Source organism: Aspergillus stella-maris, assembly GCF_047715825.1.
Source record: "Aspergillus stella-maris strain CBS 113639 unplaced genomic scaffold BDV14scaffold_88, whole genome shotgun sequence".
NCBI classification, from domain to species: domain Eukaryota; kingdom Fungi; phylum Ascomycota; class Eurotiomycetes; order Eurotiales; family Aspergillaceae; genus Aspergillus; species Aspergillus stella-maris.
The window spans coordinates 1-14605 of record NW_027396882.1 but is presented as its reverse complement, the minus strand read 5'-3'; the positions used below and the strand labels follow the sequence as shown (position 1 = coordinate 14605).

The window sequence follows — 14605 nt, the reverse complement described above, 5'->3', positions numbered from 1 at the left end:
ACAAGTGATTGCAGTTCTGTTGACCTGGAATGCTGGACAGGACACGCTGGCATCTGGGAATGCGGTAGGCTGGGATGAAGAAGTTCCTCTTCGGTTCTTTGAACGAGTTCTGTGGGTGTAACAGTCGCTTGAACGCTGCGTGAGTCGGTGGACTAAAATTCGAATGATCGATGAAGAAGCGCTAGAGAGATGCAAGTGGAAAACAAAGGAGATTTGTGCGCCGTTGCCGGGATTTTCTTTGCCGGGATATTCTTTTGTGTATAATGAAAAAGCTGAAAACGTTTAGAGTTGAAAATAACCGAAAGCCAGATTCTGACTGAGTGGTCTGTTTTGGAAACGGTATGATTTAAGGTTGTGCTGAGGTCCAGAATGGGATACTGAACGAGGTGTCACGGGTTGGTTGGGGAAGGAATTGCTGCGCATCCATGCCTTGAACAGGGTCTAGCATGGGATCAGGAGGCTGAGACGTATTAACGTTCGGTTGAGAAACATAAAGCTGATTGAGGTATGAATCGTTCGCTATAATATCAGCCCACAATCTCTCGGCCTCGATTTTCTCGATATCAGCGGTGACCAGACGCTGGAATTCAGGATCACTTGCAAAGCTTCGTTGAGGAGGTGGTCGTAGGATTGGCGCTGTAAGCGACTGTGATGGACCTCCAACGGAAACTGGCCTCTTCCCTTTATCCCGCGCGCCGGGGTTCCGATGTCCGTCGCTTCGACGTCGGATGTGCGCAAAGCGCAGTCTGGCTGCGCGGTAAGAGCCTTTGGCGTTATCCATCATCTCGGCGAACATGTTGAACAGACAACGCGTAGGAGACCAGGGGTCCGATTGGTCTTTCAGGGAGGAGCGGAACCGCTCAGCGAGGGTGCCAAAGTATTCTTCCAAGTCGCCGGTCTGTTGCGTGATCTTCTTGTGCCAGTCAGGAATGTTCGATAAGCCGAGGGAGAGTTTGTGAAGAACGGTGATTGCCTGGATGAGCTGGTACCAAATCGCCAGAGGAAGCTTGGTGTACTCGGTCGTCGGGACTGCCATGATCCAGTCAAGGTATTCTTTCGACGCACTGACTGACCCGGTGAGGTTGATGCTGATCTTGGGCGGTGCGCGAACGGCACCATTTGCTGTGTTCTTTCGTATTTGTTGTTTTTGACTATGCCGGTAGGCCAGTCCCATCTGATGGATTCGAATCATCATTCCACGATAGCTTGTTGCAAGTAGAACTAATCCGTAAGTCGTGAGTCAAAACGTATAGGTGACAGGGCGTACCATTACTGTGGAGGTTCACCGGAATCCGAGACCAATATATTCCCAGGACCTCTGTGATTTGCTCCGCCTGAAGGAAACCTGGGAGTCCAAGGACTTGGGCATTGCCTGCTTGGTAGGATTGCGTGATCACTTCGCCGAGCGATTGTATTCGTAGGAGATGGCATATTAATTTATCGGTCGGGTATTCCTCATCTTGATCGAGGTGAATAGCACTTGACACTGTTTGTTCAGAAGCGTCAAAGTTGTTCGGCTGTTGGACAGTTGTTGAGATGCTGTTTGGATCAGGCAGGAGCACATAGTGAGGAAAGAGCAGGATACTTTACAGGTGAGACAGGTAACAGCATCCAAGAAAGGAACGGTGGCACTCCCTATTGTAAATATCGGAATTTCTCTCGCAAGCCGTGTAGTGCAGATCAAGGTCAACCGCAACGCCAATGGCTTTTTGGAGATATTGATAGGCCTCTTGGCCTCGAGGGTCTCCGTAGAAGTGATACCTGCTACTCGTCAGCAAGCCTAAAAATCGCAAGACCAGTGGAAGTACCATGCAACAAAAACGAGAAGCCCCAGGAAAAGGTCCAAATCTCGTTCTCCGGTCATGGCAAGTCGTCGATCAATGGTCTGTTTGAATTCTTCGCTCAGAGCCTGTTGTAGGTGGTGGTGGATAGGAGAGGCTGCTGCTGCTGCTGCGAGTAGTAGGACCGGTCTATCCTCAGCCATTGAGGAAACAGTTATGCCTGCTGGAATTATGACAAACGGGAAGTAGGAAGCCATGTTCCGAAAGCCGTCGACGAGATTCTCAAGAATGGAGAAGGTGAGGCCAAACCGCGTTATCCACTGACTGTCCATATTTGTCAGGACTGGCGATGTTTCTTTCGGCAAAAGTTCTGTCGGCCCTAATGTATCAAAGTTGCTAATATCCAAGTCCAAACCCAAATCCAGATCTATTCCTAAATTTAAACCCAAGGCCAATCCCGGGTTCAACCCCGAATCCAGGCCCCATTCCGGCTGTTGATCGGTCTCCATTTCCGCGGGGATCTGATACTCCTGATTGACTTCGTCGTTGCTGACCTCGTCGTGATTGACCTGTTCATGATTGAACTCGGCCTGATTGGACTCGGCCTGATTGGACTCGGCCTGATTGAACTGGCCCTGATTTAACTGGACCTGATTGAACTGGCCCTGATTGAACTCGGCCTGATTGAACTGGTCATGATTGAACTGGCCCTGATTGAACTGGTCATGATTGGACTCGGCCTGATTGAACTGGTCATGATTGAACTCGGCCTGATTGAACTGGTCATGATTGAACTCGGCCTGATTGAACTGGCCCTGATTGAACTGGTCATGATTGAACTCGACCTGACCAACCCCATCATGGCCAGCCTCGTCTTGGTCAACCTCGTCCTGGCCACTCCCATCCGGCTCTGGGGCATCTGGTACTTCCGCATCTCCCGTATTATCCAGACCAAACGCAACTTCCGCAGGTATCGGGCGCGGAGCTGGTATCATACCAGGTGGCAGGGCATTAGGCCCCATAGTCTGCACGAAAAGGTCCTTGATATTCTCCATGAGGTTTTCCAACTTATTGTTCATGTCGGTCAACCGATTCAATTTCTTTATGTCATTGGACGTAAACCTGATCCTATCGTCATCGAGAACTCGCCGCCTGGGGGTGACGAACTGGCCGGGTCTCGGGGCCACACAGTCGATCTGTTCCTGGTTGCATCTGTGGCAATCACCGCAGTTAGCACCCCGCTCGGCAAAGTGCACAAATATATATAACAGCATACCTGTTGCAAGAACCACCCTGCTGCTCCCGAATACATCTTACCCTGAGGGTGCGACATTTGACACAGGAAACAGGACGGCCAGAGCGCTGGCGGGAGTTTCTAGCGGACCTCTCCATGGTTGGATTGCGGTGAATGCAGGAAATGGAGGAGGTGCAGGCGAGACTCGAAGGGCATTGATTAATGAACGGCACTAATGCACGGCGGGAGCATTGACGTGGCGGATGACTAACCTGCATTTGTGGAATGTTTGTTAGTTACAGGACATTTGTCTGTATAAGGCTAGTGTCCACATATCTATTCAGCATTCTCCTACTATCTCTGAGCCAACAAGAAGACCTGTCAAAGAGTTTATAGAAGACAAATCCAAGTCTTCAGATTGATTGTCCCATGGTACTCTATGTCTGTAGTTGTGGTTGTGAGACTAACCCCAGTCTGGTTAGAGATCATATGACTGGGATGGCACCTGTTGGATTAGCCAACTTCATCTTTCCCTTCACCTCCAACTGCTCAACTGTCGTTCTTTCCATGACTTGCCTAGTTGCATACGCCCGATTTTCATCCACCAATTGCTCTCTTGATTACTCCTTACCCGATAAAACGATACATCAACCTCCATCAGTTCGTCCCCCATCTCTGGGCGATCAAAAAAGCAATTCTCACCTGCAGTAAACACGACGCCTCCACGATTCTATTGGCAGCTCGGACTCACAGCATCAGCCAACCACCATGTCACTTGAATCGACGCGCAGGACCAGGCTACCACCCTTGTCGCAACGGAATACGAGACACGACATGTCTGCAAATCTTCCGCCGGCAATGCAACCATGGCGCTCAACGCGTATGACGAACTGCATCATGAGGTCTACAACGAGGTATACTCGCTTCTGGAGCGAAAAGATCGAGAGAACCTTCGATTTGCACCGATCGGAACCGCCGAATATGTCCTGCATGCCGACAAACTTCGTCGCTTCTTTGACAGCCTGCAGCAGCCCGGTCGTACCACCATTGACCAGTTCCAAGTGACAAACGACGAGTTGATTTCCACAGTTGGAGCCAAAGAGTTACACCCGTTCCTGGCCGTATTGATCATTGTGGCGTGCTCATTGGCGTCAGCAAGGATTGTGGTAGCAAAGCTTATCGCCAGTGATACAAGTCCAACCATTACGTACACTCTCCCAATCGGGCGCGATGATCTCCAGAGCCTCTTTGATGGAAACAGTGTCGATGCCGACAAGTTCCTGGGGAAGCAAGCTTATTTTTGCCCCGTTCGGATACGCAAGAAAGAGGAAACGAGGGTCGACAACACCGAGCACCGCCGTCTCCCTTACCTTGAAGAACAAAGCCTGCAGAAGGGATCCTTTGGTCACGTTCTTCGGATGAAAATAGCAAAAGGTCACTTCTACGACCGTATCAAAGAGACCACCAACTTGAAGCCAGTGGAGCTGGCGCGCAAAGACTATGAGGTTAGCGATGAGTTTGACGCCACCGGCGAGCGGCAGATCATGGAACGGATTCTGGCTAGTTCTGCTTGGGATTGTCCAAATATCCTCAGGAACCTCGGTAGTCTAGCCTTCGGATCGACCGTCTACAGTCTTTTCATGCCGCTTGCAATCTGTGACCTCCGCGCGTATATGATGACCCATCACCAAACGCGACCAAACAGCATCACGGAAAAGGCGGATATCATACGCTGCGCCATGGGCCTCGCCGGGGGCCTACATTTTCTCCACAACGAAATGAAGGCGTCGGATCTGGAGCAGCTGGTCTGTTACCACATGGATCTAAAACCGAGCAATATCCTGATCTTCCGAGAAACTGGACCCGATCGACAGGTTCGGAACATCTGGAAGCTGAGTGATTTTGGGATGTCGCGAATGAAGGTTCGTTATTCAGGAGGGGCCTTCAGTGGAGCTCGGGATATCAACAGCTGGTTTATCAGGCGTTCGGAGCCGGAGGATCCTTCTCTGGTATCGGGTACCCTCAATCGAAGAGGCGAAGGAACATACCTTGCACCCGAATCGCTTTCTCCCACTCGCACAATGAGAACGCATAGCGACGTCTGGTCCCTTGGCTGTGTTCTCAGCGTTGTATTCGCTTATCTGGAAGAAGGCAGCGATGGTGTGAAGAACTACGCCGAACAGAGGTATAGACATGATGAAGCCGCTGGATACGACCGATTCTTTGTCCTGTCTTGCGGATTTAGAGCTGCAAAGCGCAATCGGGCTGTCGAAAAGACTCACTCCTACCTAGTTGACCGAGCGCGCGAAAGAGATTCCCGTGAAGCAAAAATAATCAAAGAGGCCTTGGGATATATTGAAGATCAAGTACTCGAGGTGGACCAATTCAAGCGAAGGTCAGCAAAGGAGGTGGCAACCATGCTCGAGATTACCCTGAGAGGGTACAAGCAGTTGCCGACTGATCACGGGAGCCATCTATCCATGGAAACTGAGCCTACGGAGCGTCCTAGGCATGGACTGTTTACCAGGTATGATACACGGATATCATGCTGCGAGACCAATCTGCGCAACCACTGACCTTGAAAGGATCCATCACTCTTTTACGAGTCTCCCCAACGAACGTGTCGAAAGATGGTGTCTTTCCGAATCGCAACCTTTCAAGGGTTCTCAAATATCCCCAGACTGTTCGTTTGTCACGTACTGGACAGATCGCACCATTTTGCTCTACTCTTCGCAGTCTTTGAACTCCAGTCGAGCAGAGGCCATAGCATCCGTAGGGCAGTACTCTCGAAAAGGAAAACTGCTTCTGGAACAGCGTTCGGTTGACGGAGAAGTATCTGGTGGCATCTACTACAAGCACGACCTTTCAGGTGAGATTAAAACTTGGCTTTGCCATTATCAGACGCTAATAATGCTTGGCGGCGGCAGTGTTACATTTTCGACCTTGCGGACGGTGGCCTGGGCAAAGATCAATCAGTGGACCTCGAACAACCAGCCATTGTCAAACTTGCCATCAGCCCAGATAGCCAACTTGTGGCATGCGTACTGCGATCGAGCGATGATGACCGGGCACCGGGCGATCTGCTTGTCATACGCTTAACTGAGGTTTGTAACAGAAGACGGGAATGGTGCGTTATACTATGTCTAAACGACTTGTACAAATACTCCGCTAATGCTTATTGCAGTGAAACCTCAATTGCCGAGGCGCTTCCCTTGGATCGGACTACCAGCGGGCCAGTAGATGCGCCCTTCACTGACAGCTGGTGGAAGCGCACGCTGCATTGGCCAGCCGGTAATGTATCACGTCTGTCATTCAGCACCGACGTTGACCTTTACTTCATGGTCCGACCAGAGCTTCGGGCTCCAAAGGGCTCGAACGCAGTCTGCATTGCCCACCTCAACCTCGAAACAAAGGTCATGCACTACTTGCCCATTGAATCACGAGCAAGTCTACCGCTGTGTTACAAAACCATGGGACAAAAAGGCTCTAATGCTGTGATCGAAGGGCCTCGACAGCAGCAGTTCTGCACGTCTCCTTACAGACTTTGCCCCTTTGCATCAGAATGTGACGACGTGCGCTATTATAACGAGAGAAAAACAGTTGCACATACATGATCTCGCTGCCACCAGTATCGTCAAGTCTATTCAATTGGATATCAAGACCTACAGAGTTAGAAAACTGCTGATCCGCCTTGAAGATGACACACTGTATGCGGTGGCCGGGCAATCTGCCAATTCCCGGATGGTACTGGTACGGATGACTGTACCGCATTCCAACACGGATGATAATCGACCGACCGAAATTGCCCAACTCGAGGATTTCTCCGAGGACGACCCTTTCACAATGAGACTTTCTGAGATGAGTGGACTGAAAAGCGTGCTAATATCATCCGTTGTCGGCGCTGGGCGACCAGCAATCCGCAAAATCGAGATAGATTGAGACGCGACCGACGCTTACTCTTTCCAGAGCAGAGAATCATTCCACGGCGCTCAACCTGAACAAAGTCTAAAATCCTGTTGGTCTCTCCTTTGTTGGCATCCCCTATAATATATAACTTCAACCATGTGAGGGAAGCAAGTTCGACTGGGCTGCCATGTTCGAAAGTGCGACACTCAGTCTCGGATAGTGCTGCGGACAGTTGTGTGAGCAATCAGGGATCAGTGGTCGTGATAATGGACGCACTCGAGCTCAGACTATTGCAGATGATTATCGTCAGCATTGTTCCGATGTCTGTTCAAGCACCAGTGCTATATCTGGCTGCCTACCTCAGTTACCACACGCGGAACAGTAAACACCCACTGGTCTTCGATCATCTGGAACAGCATGTTAGGTCGAATCGAAATATATACGTAAACGAGATCCCAGGGTTCAATACACGAATATCAAAATCCTGGATTTCTGGGAAAAGGGTTTCCAGAAGCTGCAGCAACAGTCTCTTCTTGATGTACCGATTAGTCACATTTTGGTCTGGCATGTCGGTCGTAAGCTATGGCCATATGAAACAGGAACCTGGCTGCGGTATATTCTATCCCCGGTTCCTGCGCTGTTGGATCCGTTTCAAGAGCCTTCCCGAATGCACTTCCCTGCCAGCCACGTCACCGCCGGCCGAATCCGACCATCCATCATGCGGGGAGAAGAAGCAAACAAAGATGCGAGACAGACAAGACATCAGGTAGCAATCCAACGCCATGGCAAAGACGCCATCCCACCCTCCTTATTGGTCCCCAGTGATTTTAGTGGCTGATGAAGCCTCGTCGCGTGCTAGATGGGCGACAATCCATGCCTTGCCTGGTTAGGACCCCGGTCGTGCTTGAGCTAGCGGCTGGGAGTTGCCCCGTATTACCCAGAGCCTCGTGCTGCGCACCCAGCACTGCCGCAGCGGCAACATGCGCATCAGGGAGGGTGTATCCGTTGTCTTCCGCAATTGTGCTCTCAGTCTTGCTCGCTAACTCCTCAACGTTCTATATCTTCCTGCGACCCTCCTGGTCATTGCCATTATCTTCCCTTCATCTGATATTTGTCCGCAATAAGCTGTCAACAACGCCTTGCGGCGCGGCTGCGAATGGCGGCGCAACGCGAGTTCCCAGAGTGGTTCCCAGATTGGGTTCCCGCCCAACAAGACCCAGCAGCTTCGGTACACATTGAGGAATCTAAATCGTCAGAATGCCTGCTGTCAGTCTATTAACATACTTGCTAGGCAGATCCACCCCACGATCCAAGTCCCGACAATCAATCGATTCCTGACACTCCCCCACATCCTTACCAACCGTCCCCAGAGCGCGAGCAAGGTCAAGATGGCGGGCTGTTCAATATGAAACCAGCGAGGACACTATACGTGTCGCCGAGCGCGACTAGGGTGGTCAAGAGGAAGCTCAAGGGGATGCACATCTTTGTATGTTCTGAATACTGCTTCGCGCCGGGATATGCCTTATCCATACCCATGGTCCGGCACCGCGTATAAATGCCTGCCAAATGATCCCCACACCAGCGCCTGGTACACATCCACGATTATCTCTGAACTGACTCAGCCAGATGATCACAGTAAACGCTACCCTTGGAACAGGTCTATACTGGCGTGGCGGCCAAATACTGGAACTCGCTGGACCCCTGGCCGTACCACTGTGCTTTTTCATCGTTGGAATCCTGTCATGGGCGGTAATGCAATGTATTACGGAGTTGCTCTGTATTTGGCCCATCCCCGGTGCGCTGTCGGCATATGTTACCGAGTTTGTGGATCCTGAGCTGGGAATTGCGGTGGGTATAACATACTGGTATGCCTTACTTTCCGCAGGGCTATTTTTGCGACGTGCTTGGGGTTTCGATCATCGCTCACTGTTTGATAGGTTCACGTATTCCGTAGCATTTGGCGCTGGTGTAGCAACTCTTGCTGCGGAAGTTCAATTCTGGACTGGGCCTCAGGGTAACACAATAATCGATGGGACCGTGATTTATACTCTCATCCCCCTAACGCTCGTCCTTATAAACTCAGCTGCAGTTGAGGTATTTTCGTCTTTCGCTTCTCCGAGTTAGGTCCTTGATAATGACGTCCTTACAGATCTATGGACCGCTTGAGGTTATTTTTGGGACAATCAAAATCCTCTGTATGGTTGTTATCATTGTGATTCCGATTGCAATCAATGCTGGTGGTAGGTCTTCCCCGTGGTCATTATCTAAATAAGAAAGCTAAACTGCATCAACCGAGGTAGCTGGCACACAGGGACATATCGGAGCAGTTTGTGAGTTACGGCATTGAACTGTTCTACGACAACCCTGCTAATCGTTCTAGACTGGTCCTCGCTGGGCGGATTTGACGAGCAAGCGGCCAGTACGTATGGAAATGCCTTCCTGTAAGTGATCCACTGGTCATGAAGCTGTATCATACCCTAATACCCACTATCCTAGAATGTGCTTGTCTATTGCTACCTACGCCTATGTCGGCGTCGAAGTTGTAGCAGCCTCCGCTCTAGAGGTGGCGCCACCTGGAAATCATAAGCCCAAAGATGCCGAGAGCACAGAAGTCGGCATTCTGAAACCTTTTAATAAAGGGGTCCATCGGGAAAACAGTGAAACATTCATCAAGGTGGATTTCACTATGGGCAACGGGTGCCTATACGCTGAGTGGATTTCTCCTGTCCTTCACTATCTCTTACGACCACTGCAGTCTGCCTCGGCTTAGCTGGCTTGACAGGGATGCACGTAACTGCCTCTGGCCGACCGAAACACGATACACTTCGTCGGCATTTGTCGAGATCGCAGCAGAATCACTCATCCCAAAACTGGACAATGTCTTCAACGTTTTTCTAGTGTTTACGTGCATCACCTGTGCCAGTACAAATCTTTATGTCGCCTCTCGGACTCTTTTCGGTCTTACTAGCCGGCTTGACGGAGGGAGTGGACAGCGCTGGCATCTTCGTATCCTCGCCTACTTTGGCCGTACAAACTCTTTCGGAGTTCCACTTCGAGCGATGATCCTCAGCGCCGCTGCCTTTTTCTGGGTCCCCTATCTCCAGCTTCAAGGTGGCACCGGTACGGACACGTCTATTGGGATGTTTATTGAGATCCTTGCGCAGATGGGCAGTGTTGCCGTTGTTATAGTTTGGGCTTGTGAGGCCTTTGTCTTCATCCGGTACTACCACTGCATCAAACAACACCAGTGCGCACTGGAGACAAGAGGAATTCCTCAAGTACGTCGCTCCGGCAAGGGCACGCACAACGACTACCCGTATCGCAGCCCGCTGCAGCCGTTCCTAGCCTACGCTGCGCTGGCGGGGTGTCTGTTCATTCTCATCATTGCGAACGGAGCTTCCCTGTGGAAGGACTTTCACAACTTTCCGTTCCTCTCATCTTACCTGTTTGTAAGTAGATACCATTTCCTATATATATGACGACGCTATGCTAATGCGTACAATTGTGTAGGTGCTGGTCTTCATCGCTATGTGGATTCTCCTCAAGGCTGTTAGAGGTGGAAAATGGCGGCTTGTGGACCTTTCAAATCCGGACAAGGTTGTTCGGAAGTTTCGCAATCTGCATGATATTCGGCTTGCGGCTTCATAGCCATTGTCGCAATGTTAATCAACTGCTGGATTCCATGAACCTGCTCACGCGTGTCGGATACAAGATATAATCTTCTGCCTACCGCCTCCGATACTACGCGACTATCTTGATGGTACACTCATACCTCGGCCCTTAGATGTCTCCGATGTCCGAGGCTGAGATAGGAAGGTACGCACATGTGGAATGGTATCTCAGGGAAGGTACGATGGAGGGTTGGCAACATGAGGGAGGAGCGACTGACATTTTCGCCACCGAGCCGTACCTGCCACTTCCACCGGACAACTGTCTCCCAAATGAGGAAAGAACACTGCACGGAAGGAACGGCCCACTGTCGCATATTCCTGTGGAGGGTCAGCGACATGGAGTCTTCTAGTAAGCGGATGCACACCTCGTTGGGGTCAGTCTGATAAGATATTATGTACTACGCGATAGTAATCACGATAATAGATTTTGTTACTTGCCAGCCCTATCTCCAATTTCCGATCTCAAATATCTTATCGTATATGTGGATACGCCCCCATTCTTGACATCTCCCCCACTTGAGAGCACAGGCCATTATTTGAACATGACAACGGCATATTACAGAAACCATGCAATTGACATCTACTATCCATGATAAACCTTCACAATGTGGAAACTCTTAGGCTACCCCTCCACTACACCAGAACCCTCCCACCCCCGAACCCTCCCAGCCTCCTGGTACCGCTCCGAAGCCCTCTACCAACTCGAACGGCGCGCCATCTTCTCAAAACGCTGGATCCTCCTCACACACAAAACCCGCTTCCAAAAGGCAGGCGACTACCTATCCTTTACGATCGCCGACTTTCCCATCTTCCTTACGCGCGATCGAGAAGGGAACATCAACGGGTTCCATAATATTTGCCGTCACCGTGCGTTCCCTGTTGTGCAGAAGGCTGAGGGGAGTACATCTATCCTATCATGCCGGTATCATGGGTGGAGTTATAGCCTCAAGGGCTCGCTCGCCAAAGCACCAAGATTCGAAACGGTAGACAGGTTCGATAAAAGCGCGAACTCGCTCTTCCCTATAAACGTCCACATCGACGCCGCAGGGTTCATCTGGGTGAATCTCCAATCCGGCACCCCCTCAATCCCCTGGTCCTCCGAGTACGGCACTGTCGACACCGAGCCCCGAATGTCCGGCTTCGAATTTTCAAGCGGATACGAATTCGACCATGCGTGGGAAATGCACGTCGCCAGTAACTGGAAACTACAAATTGAGAATTACAATGAGTGTTATCATTGCGCTACGAGTCATCCTTTGATTGCAGGGGTCACGGATATACCGCGGTACCGCGTTGAACCGAGTGCTAATGGCCGGTATATGGAGCATCATATTGTGAACAAGGAAGCTGCGGATGGGCAGTTTAAGAGGGCGATTACGTTTTTTGTGCCGGGGACTAGTGTTACTGTTACGTATGTCCACCATACCTAACTTTCTCATTTACGTTCTGGGCTACGGCCTGCTGGGTAGGGTTATGGTCACTTACTGACGAATGTTTGTTTTGCAGGAACAAATTCTTCTACATCCAACGCATGCTCCCCCTAACGCCAACAACAAGCAAGATCGAAAACGAAGTATACAGACATAAATCCGCAACAGATGAAGAATTTAACAATATCATCTCGTTCTATCGGCAAGTTCTCGATGAAGACCGAGAGCTCTGTGAAGGTGTCCAGCGGAGTCTGAAGAGCGGTGTATTTCTGAATGGAGAATTACATCCTGATAAAGAAAAGGGGCCAATTCGGTTTCAGGAGGTGTTGAGGGGTATGGTTATGGAGCATGCTAGGGGGGAGGAGAAATTGGGAAGCGAGATTTGGCCTGCGACTCCGAAGGATCGGGGGAGGGGAGATGGGAAAGTTGATGAGGAGATTAAATTTTGTATGAAGCTTGAGGGGCAGGCTTGTCCGGGGAGTGAGGAGTTGGCCTGGTAGATAGGTAAATCTACCGGCCAAAAATCTACGAGCGCCTCCTTCCTGCCTGATCCAGACGTTGCTGCTTCAAGAGGGTGAGTCAGGTGATCCGCTCACCCTAAAAAGTGATTCACTCACCCTTTAACAGCTACACCCACCCTATACTTACCTTGTCCCCTCTTTGTGTTAATACTATTTCTTTAGCTACTTTACTAACTAATAAAGTGTTGAGATAGCCTCAGGCATCAGCTGACGGTCACGTGCTCTCCGCACCACTGACTTTCCACCGATCGCCTTCTAGATAGAGAATCAAGGATCCTCATGGCGATCGTTCACCTCCGAGTTCCCGACATAAAGTCAAGATATTATGTTAATAGATAATAATAGGCCTGGTTATAAAAGCCTAACTTACTACTAAACTAAGAAAGAGTACTAGGATATCTTTTTTTTCCTCTTTTTCTTACTTCTGTTAGAACGCCAGGACCAACGGTGGCCAATCACTCTAGCGCTTCGCCGACGTGACGCGCCAATGCTAGGAAAAAGGATGTTATGGGAGCGTGCCAGGCATCCTGGGGACAGGACAATGAGCACGACGGACAAACGTCCCCCGCGGCCCCCCGCGAGGATGAGCAGGATGATAAGAGGTGAATAAGGACACTTACTACCTACCTATATTTACTTTCTGCTTCTCATGCCTTATCTTTAGTCTATAGTAATATAGTTAGATTGCTAGTATAAACCAAGTTACTATTGCATATTCCATTTCGCTTCTCTTCCTCTTGATATAAGAATACCTTAAGGTCCGCTCGACACTTAAGCAGGACGACCCTGACCTTATCTGACAAGCGGGTTTAGTCTGGTTACTGGCCGAATCCTGCATGCCACTAGTGATATTGTAATATAACTGGTTGCTATTCTGTGCCTGCAACAACACGAGATGCTGACATATAAGGCTTAATAGTAATCTATGATTTGGACTTACTATAACTAGTCCTTTTCTTATCTATAAAGATTCTCTATATAACACTACTTAGAGGTGGTATGCCCCCACGCCTGGCAACTTTCATGGATTGCCAGGTTTACTATTATACTTTAGCTATATTAGCTTGAATGATGAGTCCACTGCACGCTACGCCAGATGATCCCAAATACCAGATAAGCTTCCCCTGCTGGGATTGGATGACTGGCATGAAGGAAGGGCGCATAATGAACAACCACCTGCTTGTTTTCATTACTCCATTGAGTGGAAGCTTGCGTTGAACAAGCGAGTTGAATCAAGTGATACAGTGGCTTGCACAACCGCCCTGCCTACCCGAAATTCATCAATTTCATTTCCCAAAACCTCAACCAGCAGTACCATTTCTTATACGGCTAGTGCATGAAGAAAAGCTCTTGGGAAGCTGGACCTAGTTTCGTTATTATTTGAGATTTCTGCCGCCGTATCTTTTACTATCCCAAGCGAGCCATGAACCTTGATTTTCCTGTGTTATATAAATTGAGCGACCGAAAATAAGTACAGCGCTAAACGTTGCTAAAATGAACTCGTGATAGATAAAAGAGTAAATTATTAGAGGGCGTTAGTTACATCGACAAGACTAACTAAATTCTTCAAACATAAGCCATCATTTCAATCTAGGTAGAAAGGAAGGTTTTGATCGCAAATCATCGTCTTTGGAAAAAATCCATGAGGACTCGCCGTTTACGGCCTGCAGGTTTTGAATCTGCTGCAATATAATCACCCGCATAAGTGTGAACCAGAGGTCGAGTAGGAGTGTCTGCTGAAGCTTGTTGGCTGTAACGTGTTGAGAGTTGGTTCGCTGCGACCTCCCAGCTAAGAAGCGCATTGGATGAAAGGGCGACGTGTGGGTGATCTGCGCCTAATACTTTGCTGCGGAGGTCCACACATTTCTTGAGAAGACTGAATGCGTTTGGGACTTTCCCTAATTCTTTCCAAGTAATCGCAAGGTTGTGCATGCTGGCCAGGGTCTGAGGATGCTCGGGCCCTAGCGTCTGTTTCTGTGACTCAAGCACCTGGATCTCCAGCTCTTCTGCTTCGACTAAGCGTCCCTGGTCAAAGTACATGGTTGCTAAACTGGCCATGCTG

At 49.7% G+C, this 14605-nt stretch overlaps 6 protein-coding genes across 6 annotated transcripts; 4 read left to right on the top strand and 2 right to left on the bottom strand.

Moving 5' to 3' along the window:
* Positions 1–37: 37 nt before the first annotated feature.
* Positions 38–3340, bottom strand: BDV14DRAFT_150064 (uncharacterized protein). The gene is made up of 6 exons (XM_073766544.1): positions 3288–3340; positions 3058–3219; positions 1809–2993; positions 1591–1761; positions 1268–1539; positions 38–1221 (listed from the first exon to the last, which is right to left on the bottom strand). The coding sequence occupies exons 2-6, from the start codon at positions 3171–3173 to the stop codon at positions 347–349; spliced, it is 2619 nt and encodes an 872-aa protein (XP_073622960.1). The 5' UTR covers positions 3174–3219; positions 3288–3340; the 3' UTR covers positions 38–346.
* Positions 3341–3881: 541 nt separating this feature from the next.
* BDV14DRAFT_193296 (kinase-like domain-containing protein) lies at positions 3882–6954 on the top strand (the record flags this gene model as incomplete). The annotated part of the gene is made up of 6 exons (XM_073771757.1): positions 3882–5542; positions 5601–5750; positions 5797–5884; positions 5943–6142; positions 6200–6428; positions 6520–6954. 6 exons carry the CDS (start codon positions 3882–3884, stop codon positions 6952–6954), a joined length of 2763 nt encoding a protein of 920 aa, XP_073622959.1.
* Positions 6955–6987: 33 nt separating this feature from the next.
* BDV14DRAFT_149999 (uncharacterized protein) lies at positions 6988–8069 on the top strand. Its single transcript, XM_073766543.1, has 2 exons — positions 6988–7687; positions 7781–8069. The coding sequence occupies exons 1-2, from the start codon at positions 7188–7190 to the stop codon at positions 7809–7811; spliced, it is 531 nt and encodes a 176-aa protein (XP_073622958.1). The 5' UTR covers positions 6988–7187; the 3' UTR covers positions 7812–8069.
* Positions 8070–8077: 8 nt separating this feature from the next.
* Positions 8078–10628, top strand: BDV14DRAFT_211943 (amino acid permease/ SLC12A domain-containing protein; the record flags this gene model as incomplete). The annotated part of the gene is made up of 10 exons (XM_073776210.1): positions 8078–8149; positions 8213–8407; positions 8548–8786; positions 8859–9015; positions 9071–9161; positions 9222–9251; positions 9302–9362; positions 9418–9484; positions 9561–10370; positions 10432–10628. The coding sequence occupies 10 exons, from the start codon at positions 8078–8080 to the stop codon at positions 10567–10569; spliced, it is 1860 nt and encodes a 619-aa protein (XP_073622957.1). The 3' UTR covers positions 10570–10628.
* A 436-nt stretch (positions 10629–11064) lies between these two features.
* On the top strand, positions 11065–12522 carry BDV14DRAFT_211937 (aromatic ring-hydroxylating oxygenase subunit alpha; the record flags this gene model as incomplete). The annotated part of the gene is made up of 2 exons (XM_073776209.1): positions 11065–12003; positions 12099–12522. The coding sequence occupies exons 1-2, from the start codon at positions 11198–11200 to the stop codon at positions 12520–12522; spliced, it is 1230 nt and encodes a 409-aa protein (XP_073622956.1). The 5' UTR covers positions 11065–11197.
* Positions 12523–14072: 1550 nt separating this feature from the next.
* Positions 14073–14605, bottom strand: BDV14DRAFT_183400 (uncharacterized protein). Its single transcript, XM_073770374.1, has one exon. The coding sequence runs from the start codon at positions 14599–14601 to the stop codon at positions 14164–14166; it is 438 nt and encodes a 145-aa protein (XP_073622955.1). The 5' UTR covers positions 14602–14605; the 3' UTR covers positions 14073–14163.

Excerpts from the sequence above, each read along its gene's own strand:
- BDV14DRAFT_150064 (XM_073766544.1), bottom strand. The coding sequence starts at position 3,173 with ATGGAGAGGTCCGCTAGAAACTCCCGCCAGCGCTCTGGCCGTCCTGTT. Across the intron at positions 2,994-3,057 it reads CAGGGTGGTTCTTGCAACAG|ATGCAACCAGGAACAGATCG; the intron begins GTATGCTGTTAT and ends TGATTGCCACAG. Across the intron at positions 1,762-1,808 it reads CTTCTCGTTTTTGTTGCATG|GTATCACTTCTACGGAGACC; the intron begins GTACTTCCACTG and ends GACGAGTAGCAG.
- BDV14DRAFT_149999 (XM_073766543.1), top strand. The coding sequence starts at position 7,188 with ATGGACGCACTCGAGCTCAGACTATTGCAGATGATTATCGTCAGCATT. Across the intron at positions 7,688-7,780 it reads CGAGACAGACAAGACATCAG|ATGGGCGACAATCCATGCCT; the intron begins GTAGCAATCCAA and ends GTCGCGTGCTAG.
- BDV14DRAFT_183400 (XM_073770374.1), bottom strand. The coding sequence starts at position 14,601 with ATGGCCAGTTTAGCAACCATGTACTTTGACCAGGGACGCTTAGTCGAA.